Source organism: Erinaceus europaeus, chromosome 11 (genome assembly GCF_950295315.1).
Source record: "Erinaceus europaeus chromosome 11, mEriEur2.1, whole genome shotgun sequence".
NCBI classification, from domain to species: Eukaryota; Metazoa; Chordata; class Mammalia; order Eulipotyphla; family Erinaceidae; genus Erinaceus; species Erinaceus europaeus.
The window spans coordinates 119,052,460-119,070,449 of NC_080172.1; the positions used below are offsets into that span (position 1 = coordinate 119,052,460).

The following is a 17,990-nucleotide window of genomic DNA, read 5'->3' on the forward strand; positions in this document are numbered from 1 at the left end:
CTCCCCCCCCTCTCTATATATATGTCTCTCTCTGTGTGTATATATATATATATATATGTGTGTGTACATATATGTCTCTCTGTGTGTATATATATATGTGTGTGTGTGTGTATATGTCTCTCTGTGTATATATACATATATATGGCTCTCTGTGTGTATATATATGTCTCTCTATATATATACACATATATGTCTCTCTGTGTGTATATATATATGTGTGTGTGTGTATATATGTCTCTCTGTGTATATATACATATATATGGCTCTCTGTGTGTATATATATGTCTCTCTGTATATATATACATATATATGTCTCTGTGTGTATATATATGTCTCTCTGTGTATATATACATATATATGGCTCTCTGTGTGTATATATATGTCTCTCTGTATATATATACATATATATGTCTCTCTGTGTATATATATGTCTCTCTCTGTGTATATATATGTCTGTGTGTGTATATATGTCTCTCTGTGTGTATATATGTCTCTCTCTGTGTATATATATGTCTCTGTGTGTATATATGTCTCTGTGTGTATATATGTCTCTGTGTGTATATATGTCTCTGTGTGTATATATATATGTCTCTGTGTATATATATATGTCTCTCTGTGTGTATATATAAACATATATATGTTTCTGTGTGTGTATATTTGTCTCTCTGTGTATATATATATGTCTCTCTGTGTGTATATATGTCTCTGTGTATATATATGTCTCTGTGTGTATATATATGTCTCTCTGTGTGTATATATGTCTCTGTGTATATATGTCTCTCTGTGTGTATATATGTCTCTATATATATATACATATATACACATATACATGTCTGTGTATATATATGTCTCTCTGTGTGTATATATATGTCTATGTGTGTATATATGTCTCTATGTGTATATATATATCTCTGTGTATATATATGTCTCTCTCTATATATACATATATATACACATATATATGTCTGTGTATATATATGTCTCTCTGTGTGTATATATATATGTCTCTCTGTGTGTATATATATGTCTATGTGTGTATATATGTCTCTATGTGTATATATATATATATCTGTGTGTATATCTATGTCTGTGTATATATATGTCTCTCTGTGTATATATATATATGTCTCTCTCTCTCTCTCTCTCTATATATATATATATATATATATATATATGTCTCTCTCTGTGTGGATATCCCTCTATATCTCTCTCTCCCTTTCCCTCTCCCTCCTTCTCTCTCTCTCTCTCCCTCCCATCCCCTCTCTCTCCCTCTCGTACAATCTAGGAGAGGCTGGCCAGGCTAAGTGTAGGCCTTCAGACTGGTCCCCCAGGAGTGGGGAAAAGGCAGCCATCCTGTCTCTGGGTCCACCATGAGAGCCCCTCACCTCCAAGATGGAGCCAGAGCTCCGAGAGGCCCTGCAGAGACCCAAGGTCCTGGTCTACTTTCCAGGTGTGGACGCTGAGCACCCTGCTGGAGTTCACACCTGGGGCAGGGCAGGCCCTAGTGAGATGCTGGCCCCCGCAGGGGTGCCAGCCTGTGCCCAGCCAGTACTCCAGCACTGGGGCAAGCCACCGGCAGCCAGGAGGGTGCCCACTTCTCACTCTCTTTGTGAAAAGCAAGCATCTCTGGCAAACAGAAAACGTGAGAAGCCTCTCCTTGACCCCAGGACCTGGTGCAGGAAGCCTCCACCCTGCAAGGTGCTTAGAAGCAGAGCCCAGCACCCTCCTACCCCCCTCTGCCCTGCCCATACTCCTCCAAATGACATCTGGGCCAAGTGCCCGCCTCTCATACTCTGCCCGCCAGTTCCTGCTCTCAGTCCGGCACACGGCTCTGGGACAGACGGGGGCTCAGACCACAGGAGTCGGCCGAGCCCACAGCCTGAGAGGACCAGAGTCGGGGAAGCCAGAGTCCCTAAGGCCCACAGCCCTGGCCCCCTGCTCCTGGTCTTCCTCCCCTGTTGCTCTCTGCTTCAGCATGAACCAGAACGGGAAAAGCCAGCAGACCTCTGACATCCCTTCTCTCATTTATTCCATCTTGACTTATTGATCTTGCTTATTGATTGACCTGCTTATGTGCCAGACACTGTACTGGGTCCTTTGTTAAATGTGCATTTTCATGAGAGAGAGAGAAAGAGAGAGAGAGAGAGAGAGAGAGAGCCTAGGACAGCGCTCGGCTCTGACTTATGGTGGTGCTGAGGACTGACTCTAGGAACACAGATCCTGAGCTCCACCACCGAGCCACCCTGCCCAGTACTGGGTGTTTTATGCAGTCAGACACTCCACCACTGAGCCACCCCCTGGGTGCTTCATGCACTGTGGTCCGTCCTCCATATTGCTGCCCTCCATCTCGCTCCCCGTGCATTTTCTCTGCAAAGCTGGAATAACATCCAGACACAGGATATAGAAGAGAGGAAAGAATGTGCTCGGACTGGATGGGCACGGAGAAATCAAAGCAGCTTGCTGCCTCCTCAGCCAGGAGCAGCCGCATGATTTGGGCTGGAACAGAGCTCCTGGAACCGCCCCACCTCCGCCCCACTGCCTGAGTGCAGGTGTCACGCTACAGGGTGCCCTGGCTGTGGGGAGTGTGCCCGGAGACTACAGCCCCGCTCTGAGGAAGCCAGGGGGTCCTGAGACGTGGGGCAAACACCCCTTCAGCTGCTTGCTGTGGGATGCGGGCAGCTCGGGCCTCGCTGGGAGCTCTGCTCCCTCGGTCTCAGTGGGAGATGAAGGCGGGAGGTGACGTTCCCCACACGTGACCGTGACCTTTGCTGCTGGGTTTTCATGAAACAGTCTTGTCTATGCAACAAGAAGCAGGACCCTTTGACGTTCCCCATCTGCACAGCTAGTCACCTCAGAACAGGTAGATTCAAGGTGCTCTCCATCAGAAAAGTGTGCTGGGGAGGCAGCATGAAGGTTCTGCAGAGAGACTCTCAGGCCTGAGGCTCCGAAGTCCCAGGTTCAACCCCCCACACTCCCATCAACCAGAGCTGAGCAGGGCTCTCGGGGGCGGTGAGGAAGATGTAGTTTGTAGTTAGGCTTGAGTGTGTTTGTACTAACAGTGCACAGAATTTGTTTTCTTGTCAGGATTCTTTAATACCATGTGACAACTATCTCCGTCGTGTTTGCATTATGTTCTGAGTAACCCAGGGACGAGCCGAGCACAGGGAGAGAGTGTGAACGCCCTGCCGTAGAATTTGTGCCGATTATATAGGAGGCAAGCACCCCTGGGCTTGGGTATCTGTGGGGTGAGGGTATACTGGGGGCAGGGGGTCCCTGGTGCCAATCCCCAGGGACAGTGAAAAGTGACGGTGCTAGTCACCAGGCCGTGAGCAGGGTCACTGTGCCTCCACACGCCCTGCCCCAACGCTCCGAGAGATGTGACCAGGCCGCATGAGTGATGCCGCTGGCTGCCCCGATGCCCACATCCTACCAGACCCCCTAGAGCCGGAATAGAGAGGAAGCACATTTCTCACCCAGAGCTAAGCTCAACACCCTAGAGACTCAAAGTCTTGTCATTTCTGCCTTTGGGAGAGATCGGAGGGGACCCGGTGCATATGCAACTCAGGCTACACCCTTTTAAAATCCCCCTTTCCAGCGGGCTGGGAGGTGGCCCGCCCGGCTAAGAGCACAGAGTGCTAACCTCAGTGACCCGCTCCAGGATCCCATTTCGACTGGCTTGAGGACCCCAGTTCGAACCTGCAGCGGGGACACTTCATAAGCAGCAAAGCAGGTCTGCAGGTGTCTATCTCTATGTCCCCTCCTCTCTCAATTTCTATCTGTCCTATCCAACAGATTGGAAAAAAGTGGCCACTGGGTGCAATGGATTCCCAGTGCTGACACCGAGCCCCAGTGATAACTCTGGAGCCAACCTGTATATAAATAATTAATTAATTCAAAGAGAGAGAGGGAGGAAGAGACAGAGAGAGGGAGATAAAGAATCAATGAGGGGCCAGGCAGTGGTGCACCTGGCTGAGGCCTCACATCACAGGGCACAAGGACCCAGGTTCAAGCCTCTGGTCCCCACCTGTAGGGGGGAAGCTTCCCAAGTGGTGAAGCAGGGCTGCAGGGGTCTCTCTGTCTCCCTCTCTGTCTCCCTTTCTTCTCTCCATTTCTGTCTTAACCAATAAAATGGGAAAATAGCCACCAGGAGCGGCGGGTGTGTGGTGCTGGCAGAGCCTCAGCGATAACCCTGGAGGCAAAAATATATAATGTATATCATCCCTCTCTCCTGAGCGCCCTCAGTCCTCCCTGTAAGAGCTTTAAGATCTTCCTGTGGCCCTCCCTCTCCTTCCAGCCCCCTTCCCTGTTCCTCTCCTCTCCAGTCAGCTGGTGGCTGCTGCCCTGTTGAGTCTCCCTGTGTTTTCGACGGGTTAGGTTGTTTTCGCCGGGCTGGCTTCACGGGCGGGTAACAGACGACCAGGGACTCATAGTTGAGCTGTAGGCAGTATCTCTTTATTCATGCAGGACTCAGCACAATCTAAGCCGAGCTAAGCTAAACTCAAGGTAAAGTACTCTAAAACTCACAATGCTGTCTTTATATATACTTGCCAAGTAGGGTGGAAACAGGGTGTGACATAGAGAGGGTGGAGAGAAAAGTGACTGGTGACAATCAGAGTGTGACAAGGAGAGGATCAGGGTGTGACAAGGAGGGGGGGTGGAGCAAAAACATATCATGAAACAGTGGGGATTGAACCAATGCCCTGGAGGGAGGTGCTTGTTAACAGCGGTTATATAAATAGAATGAAGTGGTTATGTAAATAGAATAGTGTTAAGCAGGGGGGATTTAAACCAAATGAAACAGAAAGGGTCTCATGCATACCAACAATTCCCCCTTTCTTTTTAACTAATGGCCATTATGGGGTGAACAGAAACGTATATCGTACAGGCGTTTTCAAAAGAACTGGCATATAACATGGAAAACAAAATAGGCGAGCAGCAATAACCAGTGTGATGCCAAGTGGAGCTTTTCTTGCCTCAAAGGGCAAGGCCTAGCAGGCGAAAGGGCATTTCTTGCCTCTGGGAATGCTTCATGCCTCTGGGGGCATCTTTTGCCTCAAAGGGCATTTCTTGCCTCTGGGAATGCTTCATGCCTCTGGGGGCATCTCTTGCCTCAAAGGGCGTTTGCCTGCCTCTGTGGGCATCTCTTGCCTCTTGGGGCGCTTCATGCCTCTGTGGGCATAACCTAATAAGGAGGGGGAGCTTTCTGCCTCTGGGACAGAGCCTGCAGGCGAGGGAACATGGTCTATAAAGTCTCAAGGCAATTGGCTGAAGTTAGTCTTTGAGAAACACAGCAGCGTGTACCAGTAAGTCCGATGGAGGTGTCAGTCCAAAGTAGCTGACCACAGAAGAAAATGTCAGAGGATGAAATGCTGTACGTCTGTCTCAATGGGGAATGTTGGCCACCTGAATTCTGCTTTTCTGTAGAGAGTGATCTTTGGAGTCTGTGAATCTGTTTCTTCAGGTCGTGCCAGGTCTCATCATTGGTTTCCGGGGGCGATGTCAGAGAACAGGATCCAAATGGATTTCCAGGAATTCTATTTGAGTAGATGCTTTTTCATGTGAAGACTTTGACAGCTGAAATTCACTTACTTGTCAAACAAAACTTGTAGCAGATTAGAAGTTTACTATAATTGATAACTCCATTATAATTGGAAGTCCTTTCTAGTATGATTTTAAGGTTGTTTAAACAGTTTAAACTCAATAATATGTGGAAAGGTAAACAGAAGAACCACGGTTAAAAGCCTCAGGCATGAGAATAATTAACATAATCATTGCACTATCTGCCCCACCCGTAACTCATACATTTTTCAGGATTAAACGTTTCAGATTCATGTCAAGACGTAAAAGAGAAATCAAAGGAGAAAAAAACAACTTTTCGCATTGTTTCTGGATGTCTCTAGAAATCATGGCTGCGTCCAGCATTTTTTTTTTTAAGTCAATGTCAAACAAAAATTCAGTCATTCAAATCATTCTCTTATGAAACGCAACTTGAACCAGATTATCAAGATCTCACCATGTAGGATTAAGAATCCCCGGAGGGCGACCTAGTCCAAAAAGGTCCTCGAAATTCCATTTAGGGTGCTTCTGACTGTTCCTGCTGGATTGCTTCAGGCACCCATTTTTAAAAGCGTCTTCCCATGGAAGAAAGAATCCAATCAGGAGAGTAGAACTAACCACATGTCTCCATACTTGGGAACTGCCAGGGTACTGGAGAACGCTCCTCAAACTAGAGTAGTCCTTCTCCATGGGGAACATTCGAGAAGAAGTCCAGAAAGTCCCAGTGGAAATCCCCATGCATATCCCAAGGTCTATGATTACGGTCATAAAGAACCAAATTGTGGCCCGGAGCAAAATGTAGTCCTTTTCCTCAGGAAACATGGGAGAGGGAATCCAGAAAGTCCAAGGAGAAATCTCCATGCATCTCCCAAGCTCTATGATCCCGGTCATAAGAAACCAAAGTTCCCGGTCAGGGAAACAGAGTTTGGCCCAGAGCAAAATGTTCCAGAGACAGAGTAACGGTCTCATGATGAAACAGTAGAGGCTTTGGCAAACCTCTTCGTAAGTAAAAGAGAAGACCATAGTGCATAGGTAGGCAAAGTCTTCACTTATCTGGGAGTTGCGCAGGTCTGGTCCCACGTTGTTGCGCCATATGTCGTTTTCGACGGGTTAGGTTGTTTTCGCCGGGCTGGCTTCACGGGCGGGTAACAGACGACCAGGGACTCATAGTTGAGCTGTAGGCAGTATCTCTTTATTCATGCAGGACTCAGCACAATCTAAGCCGAGCTAAGCTAAACTCAAGGTAAAGTACTCTAAAACTCACAATGCTGTCTTTATATATACTTGCCAAGTAGGGTGGAAACAGGGTGTGACATAGAGAGGGTGGAGAGAAAAGTGACTGGTGACAATCAGAGTGTGACAAGGAGAGGATCAGGGTGTGACAAGGAGGGGGGGTGGAGCAAAAACATATCATGAAATAGTGGGGATTGAACCAATGCCCTGGAGGGAGGTGCTTGTTAACAGCGGTTATATAAATAGAATGAAGTGGTTATGTAAATAGAATAGTGTTAAGCAGGGGGGATTTAAACCAAATGAAACAGAAAGGGTCTCATGCATACCAACATCCCTGGGGTCACCTGTGGCCTAGCGCCTCCTCGGACCCAGGTTGGGGTAGCAGAAGGGAGGATGTCCAACAGGACTTGCCTGTCCCCTGACTCCTCCCAGGACAGGGGTTGTCGGAAGGACCCTTTCTAGGCCTGCCCCTCTGGGCTCCTAAACTCTCAAAACCAAGTGCATCTCCCATAAGACTTCAGTGTCCTCACCTGCAGGAGGGCAGTGGACCTTAGGTGGTTGTCACAGAAAATAAATGAGGGGGGCCTCCCAGCTCCCAGGTCCAAGCCCAGCACCACCTAGGCCAGGGCTCTGGCAAAAGAAAAAGAAAAAAGAAAAGAGAGAGAGATTACTACATCTTGGAGCTAATGAAGACAGGGTCAAAGCCCAGGTTCCAGTCCCTCCAGAACCAGGAGACACAGGGTGTTAGCGAGGTTGCCGGCTTGAGCCCCCTCCCCACCCCAGGCCTCAGGCCACGGCTTCTCCACTGCTGAACGGAGGGATGTGGAGTGGCTGCTTTTCGATCCGGGGTGACCAAGGTTCCTCCTGGGCCACTGAGTGGAACATGGGGAAGGTGAAGAGACTGTGCTGTCGGGGCCGGTGGCAGCACCCCACAGTACCATGCACAAGGACCTGAGTTCAAGCCTCCGCTCCACACCTGCATCAGGGACGGTGAAACAGGCCTGCAGGTGTCTGACTTTCTCTCTGCCTCTCTATCTCCCCCTCCCCAATCAATTTCTCTCTGTCCTATCAAATAAAAATGAAGGGGGGAAAATGGCCTTCAGGAGCTGTGGATTCATAGTGCAGGCGCCAAGCCCCAGCAATAACCCTGGAGGAAAAAGAGAGAGAGAGAAAGGGGGGATGGGTAGTGGCGCACCTGGTTGAGTGCACATGTTACAATGCAAAAGGACCCATGTTCAAGTCCCTGTGCCCACCTGCAGGGGGAAGCTTTGTGCGTGGTGAAGCAGGGCTTTCTCTCTCCCCCTTGATTTCTGGCTTTCTCTACCCACTACATAAAGGTAATAAAAGTATTTTAAACAGAGAAAAAATGAACTTGTGCTGTCTGGCTATGAAGGCTAAGGAGTAGGGCTGAGGAGGGAGGGCCAGTTCTCACTGCAGCCCTTCTTGTGTCTTCCAGGTGCTGACGGCTGAGCAGCTGGCAGGATGCCCGGTCTGCTGAACCAGGCCACAGGGGCAACTCTGCCCCTCACGGCGTCTGATGTCACCTCCTATGTCAGCGGTTACGCCCTGGGTCTGACCGCCTCCCTGACCTACGGCAACCTAGAAGCCCAGCCCTTCCAGGGTAAGCACCCCCAGGCACCCCTGCTCAGCTCTGAGTCCCCAGCCTGACATTAACTAGGCAGCTGACCATAGACGGGTCACATGACCACTCTGAGGGGCTAACAGCAAGTCAGGCCAGGACTCCCGTGGCAGATGAGTCAGGATCAGGCTGGACCCTCGCTGAGCACCGTCCATTCCATCCAGCTGTGTCCAAGTGGCCATCCCCACACCTCCTGCAGGGACCCTCACAGTAGGGGAGACACAAGGCAGAATCCCCAGAGCCAGGAGCCGCCCTTGTCCCTGTGACCTTGGGAATCACAGCCCTGCTCCTCTGTGTGGGCTCCAGGGACTGTGAGGGAATGGTGAGGAAGGGCAGTGGGGCGCGAAAGCTGCTTCTTCCAGCGTGAGCCATCAGCGCAGGGCCGCCAAGCGCAGGGAGAGATGATCCCGGCAGAGCCGCTTGTGAATCAAACACGATTCTTCCCGTGGGGAGGCCGCTCAGGAAGGTGATTTGGGTGACAGCATCTCTTGGCTACGGTTCCTCCTCACCCAGAGTGGGGACAGCTGAGCCCCCAGCTCCATATCCTCAGGCGTCGTCCCCCTCCTGCCTGACCTGAGCTTGGACACAGTTTTAGTTCCCCGAAGGGCTTGCTCCTGAGTAGAGCTGACGGTCTGTCCCAGGCTAAGGAAGTCTAGGGAGGCGGCTCAGGGTGGCCATGGAAATCCAGGGGCTGGACGACTGAGCAGCTTCCCCAGAGCCCTTTGGCTTCCACATACCGAGAGAACCAGCCCCTCGTTTAATAGACGGGGAAACTGAGGCTGTGGGTGGGGCTTGCCAGGCTTTGTGGGTCTGGTGTGTGCCAGCCCAGAGTGGCAGGAGACTAAATGCCATAGAGCTCTGACCCCTAAACGTGGCCCCTGAGCTATGGGAAGAAATGCAGAATCTCTTTGGGCCCAGAGCCAGTGTGCCCACCCAGCTGTGCCAGGCGCCAGGTGCAGGCTCCACAGTCTGGACGAAGATTCTGCCCGGGAGTGATGGAATCAGGCCGCACAAGGTCTGGGCTCCACAGGAAAAGGAAAGTGTGGGCGCTCAGACCTCCTGGGTCAGACTCACATCTTAATGTTTACCAAGTGAGCTGTGTGTCTGTGAAGCAGGAAGCCCACTGAGGGGCCTACTTTTCCCGGTTTTTATGACCCTGTAAATTCACGTCTACTGTTTTCATTTTAAAGACAGGCTCAGTAATTTTTATTAATATTTATTTATTTATTCCCTTTTGTTGCCCTTGTTGTTTTATTGTTGTAGTTATTATTGTGGTTGTTACTGATGTCGTCGTTGTTGGACAGGACAGAGAGAAATGGAGAGAGGAAGGGAAGACAGAGAGGGGGAGAGAAACAGACACCTGCAGACCTGCTTCACCACCTGTGAAGCGACTCCCCTGCAGGTGGGGAGCCGGGGGCTCAAACCGGGATCCTTACGCTGGTCCTTGTGCTTTGCGCCACGTGCGCTTAACCCGCTGCGCTAACACCAGATTCCCTTTAATTTTTTTTTTGAATGTCTTTTTAAGTTATTTTATTGTGTTTCAGATCAAGGCAGAGAGGCACAAAGGCAGAGAGACAGAGGGAAAGAGACCACAATACCTAGGCTCCCTTCCTCGGGGTGAATGTGGGATTTGACCCTGGGTTGTGCACGTAACAACGCGGCACCCCGTCCAAGTGAGCCAAACAGAAAGCGTTTCATCCGAGGCCGCCAGGCTAGGAAACATGGAAGCCCAGAGCAGAACCACCATCTAGGGTCTCCAGGTCCCAATTCCTGGGCAGTGGCGGCGGCAAACCCACCACAAAGGTATGCTTATTAACCAAGAACTTTGAGCCAGGACTCAGGTTCAAGCCCCTGCCCGCCGCCCCCAGGGAGGAAGCTTCATGGCTGGTAAAGTAGTAAGGCAGCTGTCTTTCTCCCCCACCCTCTCTATCTCCTCCTTTCCTCTCAGTTTCTATGACTCTATCCAAAAATAAATACACATTTTTAAATTTTATTTATTTTCCCTTTTGTTGCCCTTGTTGTCTTTTTATTGCTGTTGTAGTTATTGATGTCATCATTGTTGGATAGGACAGAGAGAAATGGAGAGAGGAGGGGAAGACAGAGAGGGAGAGAGAAAGAGAGACACCTGCAGACCTGCTTCACTGCCTGTGAAGTGACTCCCCTGCAGGTGGGGAGCCGGGGCCTTGAAATGGAATCCTTCGCCGGTCCTTGTGCTTGGCGCCACGTGCGCTTAACCTGCTGCACTACTGCCCGACTCCCTAATAAATATGCATTTTTAAAAGAAAAATTGGAAGCTCTGGCTCCTCCATTCTCCCAGAGAAACACCAAGCTGGGGCAGAGGTGAAATGTTACCCCTGACCTGCCTATCCCCCCAATTCACAAAGCACTTGGCCCACTGGCCCCAGAGCAGCGAGGTGTCCACCTCAGCCCCACCTAGTCCTGAGCACCGTGCACCCACCAGGCTCCTCCCCGGGGAAGGGCACCGGGGGCCAGGGGCTGGGAGGTGGCCCCATGACAGAAGCCGTGCCTTGGCAGGCATCTTTGTGTACCCCCTGGATGAGGGCACCACGGTGATCGGGTTTGAGGCCTTCATCGCAGACCGAGTGGTGACCGTGCAGATCAGAGACAAAACCAAGCTGGAGAGCAGCCACACCACAGCCCCACGCCTGAGAGGCAGCTCCGTCACAGGTAAGGGGCCCAGGAGGCTTGCAGGGTGCAGGTGAGGAAAGGCAGGCAGAGTGGAGCCCCTGGTTAAATGCTCACAGTGCACAAGGACCTGGGTTCAAACCCCTGGTTCCAACCTGCAGGAGGAACGCTTCACAAGTGGTGAAGCAGGGCTGTAGGTGTCTCTCTCCCTCTCTATCTCTTCCTCCCCTCTCAATTTCTTTCTGTCTCTATCCAATAATTAATAAATAGATCAATAAGAAAAAAGCAGAGAGGGCACCTTCCAGGTGCCCCAGGCCTGCAGTGGGGCATCTTGTGTGAGCTCAGGCCGGTCATGGGCCTCTCTGAAGCTGGCCCAACTGTCTGAGGTTGAGGTCTCTGCGCTCACTGGAAGAGTCGCGGCGGCCGGCAAAGGCAACGGGCTCACAGAGCAGGACAGTGTTGTTAGCACGGAGTCTATCCGACCAGAACTGGCTTGTGCAAATGGTGTGAGCTCAGGAGACCGTTAGAGCTGGTCCACAGGAAGCAGCCGGTAATTCTGCACAGAGCTCAGCAGAAAGCACACAGGCAGACCCTCTTCCCAGAGCCAGATGAAGAGGCCAAGCGTGACTGCTGATTCCCAGGACTATAGTCACTGAGCGTCAAGGAGGCCAAGTAACCAGCCCCAGGCCACACAGCCTGACAGAGGCAAAGTCAGCCTGGAATCCAGACCAAGTGTCACACGGCATAAGAGGCCTGCCTCCATGGGTGGCCAACACTATATCGTTTCTTCTCCAAAACAGAAGATTCCGGGTGCATCTGGGTGACAAGTCTAGCAGATGGAGACTTGTCTCAAGTGGCCTCCCCCAGGGCTCTGTTCTGGCTCCTACGCTATTTAATATTTACATCAATGACCTTCCAGAAACTTCTTCAAGGAAGTTCATCTACGCCGATGACATCTGCTGTGCAACTCAGGCATCCAAGTTCGACATCCTCGAGGAAACACTCACGAAAGACATGTCTCTGATATCTGATTACTGTAAAAAGTGGCGACTAATCCCTAGCACTGCAAAAACGGTATCATCTGTTTTCCATCTACACCATGCCTCGGTCTCGCGTGAGCTTAATGTGCAGCTAGGCGATACAAGAATCCGGCATGAAGCCCAGCCAGTCTATCTTGGCGTTACTCTCGATCGCACTCTGTCATTTCTCGAACATCTCATAAAAACTGCAGCAAAGGTGGGCGCGAGGAATCACATCATTGCAAGACTGGCCAGCTCCTCATGGGGCGCGAGCGCTTCCACACTGCGATCATCATCTCTGGCATTATGCTATTCCACTGCAGAATACTGTGCCCCAGGATGGTTCCGTAGCCCCCATGTCCACTTGGTCGATTCCAAATTATATTCCTCCATGAGGATCATTTCTGGAACCATCCGTTCCACCCCGATTCCATGGCTGCCAGTTCTTAGCAACATCGCCCCGCCAGATATTCGTCGGGATGCGGCATCATCTAAGTTTATTTCCCTCGTCTACGCTCGACCGGACCTGCCAATATACGCGGATATCTTCGCCCACCCTGTCGAACGCTGGACGTCTCGTCACCCAATCTGGTCCCCTACGCCTACACTGAACTTCTCTGTTCCAGTCTCCTGGAAACAGAGCTGGCAGTCAGCTGAGGTAAAGAACAAACACCTCATCACAGACCCCTGCAAGCGTCAACCCGGCTTTGACCTGGCACGTTATGATCGGGCCCTCCTCAATCGCTATCGAACAGGCCATGGCCGGTGCGCCGCTATGTTCCATCGCTGGGGAGCCAGAGACCACCTGAACTGCCCCTGCGGCTCCAGACAGACTATGACCCACATAGTCAACGACTGCCACCTCTCCAGATTCAAAGGAGGTCTCGAAACTCGACATCAGGCTCAACCTGACGCTGTTGACTGGCTGCGGAAGAAGGGCAAACGCTAGAAGCAGAAGAAAAAGAGGCCTTGTCACCGGCTCTAAGCCCTCGAACGAGGTGAAGCCTGTTCGCTTGACCACTGAAAGGACCAAGCATGTTTTTACAAGCACCATGTGTAAGGTGCAAAGTTGTGCTCGAGTTTTCAGAGCCTCTCACAGCCTGAAAGGACAGCGGAACAATCCTTCATGTAACCATGACTCCCTCTCTATCTCCCCACTCCATCCTCTCCTTCTTAATTTACCTCTTTCTATGTAAAAATAAATAATAAGTAAGATATTTGTAAGAATAAAAAGTCATTAAAGGGGCTGAGTGGTGGTGCACCTGGCTGAGCGCACATGTTACAGTGCTCAAGGACCCCGGTTCGAGCCTCCACTTCCCACCTGCAGGGGAAGCTCTGCCAGTGGTAAAGCAGGGCTGTGGGTGTCTCTCTCTTCTCTCTTCCTATCACCCCCTTCCCTCTCAACTTCTGGCTGTCTCTATCCAATAAGTAAATAAAGATAAAAAAAAAAGAATCTTAAAAAAAAGGCAATAAATAAAGGATCTGTGTTTACGCATCAGAACAGAGCAGAGCCTGGGTCCCTGGGGAGAGCAGAGGTTGCAGACAGACACACAGCCCTCCCACCACTGAGCTCCTGTGGTGCCAACATCTCCTTCCCAGCAGAGTCCAGTGGGAAGCACCGTGACTGGCCGTGGGCCTGCAGGGGTTCAGGTCCCAGGTCCACCTGTGGGTTCTTTGAAGAAGAATTCGAGGAGGCCACTCTCTTCCTGCAAAGTGGGGCCCTGACCCCCTGCTGCAGTCTTAGAAGGACCAGAGACAATATCCTCTTGGCCCCTGGCTCTAGAACAGAGAAGTTTGCTCACCCCTCACCCCTCACCCCTCACCCCAGGAAAGGTGGATTTGGATGAGGACTTAGAGCGGATCCTGTTTGTGGTCAACCTGGGGACCATCGCCCCAATGGAGAACATCACCGTCTTCATCAGCACCTCCTCAGAGCTGCCCACTCTGCCCAACGGGGCCGTGCGCATCCTGCTACCCGCCATCTGCACTCCAAAGGTGCCTCAGTTCTGCACTGAGCATACCGGCCCCTCCAGTCACCAGGCTCAAGGGTGAGTCTCCCCCCACCCCCTGCCAGGGAAGGCTCCCGGTCTCCCAGGGCCAAGCAGCAGAGTCTGCTGGATGAAGCCAGAAACGGGTGGGCAGATAGCGAGGCTGGGCGGTGGATCTGACTGAGCGGCCCCCGGCCACACTTAAGAATGACCCTCCCGGATGGGATACGGAGCTCTGGTGGTGGGAGTTGCACCCCTCTTATCCTATGGTCTTGTCAGTGATTCCATTATATTAATTAATTAATTAATCATAATAATAATAAAAAAGAATGGCCATCCCCCGCTGTCTGCTGGGTGCTGGCTAGTGCTCGGGATTCTGGCAGCCCAGTGGAGAACCCCCGGCTTTACGTCTCGGTGCCCTCGAGAGGAACTTTCCTGAGAAAAAGTGTGGCACACCAAGCAGGGCAGGCTCCGGGATGTGAGGACGCGGTCCTCGTGGCTCCAGCTCAGTGGGCCACAGTGAGTGAGCTCCTCACCCAGCATGGAGCCAGTGGCCCGCTGGCCTCATAGGTAGAGGACCCGAGGGGCTGAGAGCAGGAAAGAGAGGCCAGGTCGGGCCTAGGGCCAGGACGGTTTCCTCCAGGAGGCTGGACAGTGAGGCTGGCCACAGATGGGAACTTTCTTTTTTTTTTTTTCATGAAACTATTTCTCTTTTACTTATTTTTAAAATTTTTTAAAATTTCTTTATTGGGGAATTAATGTTTCACATTTGACAGTAAATACACTAGTTTGTACATGCATAACATTTCCCAGTTTTCCACATAACAATACAACCCCCACTAGGGCCTCTGTCACCCTTCTTGGACCTGTATTCTCCCCCCCACCCACCCCAGAGTCTTTTACTTGGGTGCAATATGTCAATTCCAGTTCAGGTTCTACTTGTGTTTTCTCTTCTGATCTTATTTTTCAACTTCTGCCTGAGAGTGAGATCATCCCATATTCGTCCTTCTGTTTCTGACTTATTTCACTTAACATGAATTTTTGAAGGTCCATCCAAAATGGACTGAAAATGGTGAAGTCACCACTTTTTTACAGCTGAGTAGTATTCCATTGTGTATATAGACCACAACTTGCTCAGCCACTCATCTGTTGTTGGACACCTGGGTTGCTTCCAGGTTTTGGCTATTACAAATTGTGCTGCCAAGAACATATGTGTACACAGATCTTTTTGGATGGATGTGTTGGGTTCCTTAGGATCTATCCCCAGGAGAGGAATGGCAGGATCATAGGGTAGGTCCACTTCTAGCCTTCTGAGAGTTCTCCAGACTGTTCTCCACAGAGGTTGGACCAATTTACATTCCCACCAGCAGTGCAGGAGGGTTCCTTTGACCCCACAACCTCTCCAGCATTTGCTGCTATTACATTTTCTGATGTGTGACATTCTTACAGGAGTGAAGTGGTATCTCATTGTTGTCTTTATTTGCATTTCTCTGACAATCAGAGACTTGGAGCATTTTTTCATGTGTTTCTTGGCCTTTTGGATCTCTTCTGTGGTGAATATTCTGTCCATGTCCTCTCCCCATTTTTGGATGGGGTTGTTTGTTTTCTTGTGCTTGAGATTTTCAAGTTCTTTATATATTCTGGTTATTAGCCTCTTATCTGATATATGGCATGTAAAGATCTTCTCCCATTCTGTGAGGGGGTCTCTTGGTTTGGATAGTAGTTTTTTTTTTTTTAGCTGTGAAGAAGCTTTTTAATTTGATGTAGTCCCATAGGTTTATATTTGCCTTAGTCTTCTTTGTAATTGGGTTCGTTTCATTGAAGATGTCTTTACAATTTATGTGGAAAAGAGTTCTGCCAATATTTTCCTCTAAGTATCTGATAGTTTGTGGTCTAACATCCAAGTCCCTGATCCACTTGGAATTTACTTTTGTATTTGGTGAAATATAGTGGTTCAGTTTCATTCTTCTGCATGTTTCAACCCATTTCTTTCCAACATCATTTGTTGAAGAGAGTCCGCTTTCCCCGTTTAATAGTCTGGGCACCTTTGTCAAAGATTAGGTGTCAGTAGGTGTGGGGGCTTACTTCTAGGTTCTCAATTCTATCCCACTGGTCAGTGTGTCTAGTCATGTTCCAGTACCAAGCAATTTTGATGACAATGGCCCTATAATACAATTTGAGATCTGGGAGTGTGATGCCTCTAGTTCTGTTCTTTCTTCTCAAGATTTTTTTTGGCAATTCTAGGTCTTTTCTGGTTCCAGATAAACATCTAGCATTTGTTCTATTCTTCTAAAAAATGTGTTTGGGATCTTGATGGGGATAGCATTAAATTTGTACATGGCTTTGGGTAGTATATTCTTTTTGATGATGTTAATTCTTCCAACCCATGAACACAGATGGGAACTTTCTAAGGGTTTGGCAGGGGCAGAGGCCCTGAGAGACAAGGAGGCTTGAGGTGAGGCTGCAGCCCCGCAAATTGACTAAGATGCCATCTCAGAAGGGCCAGAGGGAGAGATAGGAAGGGGGCAAGGGCAGTGGCTGCTGGGACACCCGCCCCTGGGAGCAGAGCTCAACCCTGTCACCTCCAGGACCCAGGAGGATGGTGCCTGTTCATTCCTTCTTTTTTTATTTATATTTATTTATTTATTTATTGGGGAAATAATGTTTTGCACTTGACAGTAAATACAGTAGTTTGTACATGCATAGCATTTCTCATTTTCCACACAACAATACAACCACCACTGGGTCCTTTGTCATCCTGTTCCGGGACCGGAACCCTCACCCAACCTCAGAGTCTTGTACTTTGTTGCAATACACCAACTCCAGTCCAAGTTCTGCTTAGTGTTTTCTCTTCTGATCTTGTTTTTCAACTTCTGCCTGTGAGTGAGATCATCCCATATTCATCCTTCTGTTTCTGACTTATTTCACTTAACATGGTTTCTTCAAGCTCCATCCAAGATGGGCTGAAAACGGTGAAGTCACCATCTTTACTCTGAAAATGTCCAATAGTTCTAGTTTATCTATCTCTTCATTTAGTCCCTTGTTTCTTTATTGATTCCCTGCCTGGGCGATCTGTCAAGTTGAGAGAGTGGGGTGTTGAAGTCCCCTACTATGACTGTGTTGCTGTTAATATATTGCTGTAGCTCTTTCAGTAGAAGTTTGATGTATTTAGATGGCTTCTCATTGGGTGCATAGATATTAATAATTGCTAAGTCCTCTTGAATGACTGATCCTCTGAGCACTAAGTAATGTCCATCCCTATCTTTTCAATTTTTATTTATTTTAAGGTCTATCATGTCAGAAATAAGTATAGCTGTTCCTGCCCTTTTTTGTGATCCATTAGCTTGTATGATAGTTTTCCATGCTTTCAGTTTGAGTCTGTGTTTGTCTTGTTGAGTTAGGTGGGATTCCTGCAGACAACATATGGTTGGGTTGTGTTTTCTGATCCATCTTCTTACTCTGTGCCTTGTAATAGGTGAATTTAGGCTGTTGGCATTTATTAATATCAAAGATTGAAGATATTTTAATGCCACTTTTGTAGATTTTTAGAGTGTTCTGATATATGTCCTATTCATGGTGGTCTGACTGTTTATAGGAGACCTTTCAGAACTTCTTTCAGGGCAGGCTTGGTGATAGTTGATTCTTTCAACTGTTGCTTGTCTGAGAAAGTTTTCATGCCTCCATCTAGTCTGAATGACAGTCTAGCAGGATACAGTAGTCTTGGTTGAAAGCCTTTCTCATTGAGTACCCAATAGATATCTTGCCATTCTCTTCTGGCCTATAGTGTTTGTGTGAAGAAGTCTGCTGCTAATCTTATGGGTTTTACTCTGTAGGTGACTTTTTCTCTTGCAGCCTTCAAGATCCTTTCTTTATCCTTATCCCTTTCCATTCTAAATAGGATGTGTTTTG

At 49.1% G+C, this 17,990-nt stretch overlaps 2 protein-coding genes across 2 annotated transcripts in view; one reads left to right on the plus strand and one right to left on the minus strand.

The window, feature by feature from the left end:
- DDOST (dolichyl-diphosphooligosaccharide--protein glycosyltransferase non-catalytic subunit) overlaps positions 1–17,990 on the minus strand; it is a 321,069-nt gene that overhangs the window by 29,379 nt on the left and 273,700 nt on the right. The window lies entirely within an intron of this gene.
- Positions 8,272–17,990, plus strand: part of VWA5B1 (von Willebrand factor A domain containing 5B1) — an 84,446-nt gene continuing 74,727 nt past the window's right edge. The window contains exons 1-3 of the mRNA XM_060202399.1: positions 8,272–8,410; positions 10,964–11,116; positions 13,922–14,141. Coding sequence (XP_060058382.1) covers positions 8,272–8,410; positions 10,964–11,116; positions 13,922–14,141 — 512 coding nt within the window. The remainder of the gene's footprint in view (positions 8,411–10,963; positions 11,117–13,921; positions 14,142–17,990) is intronic.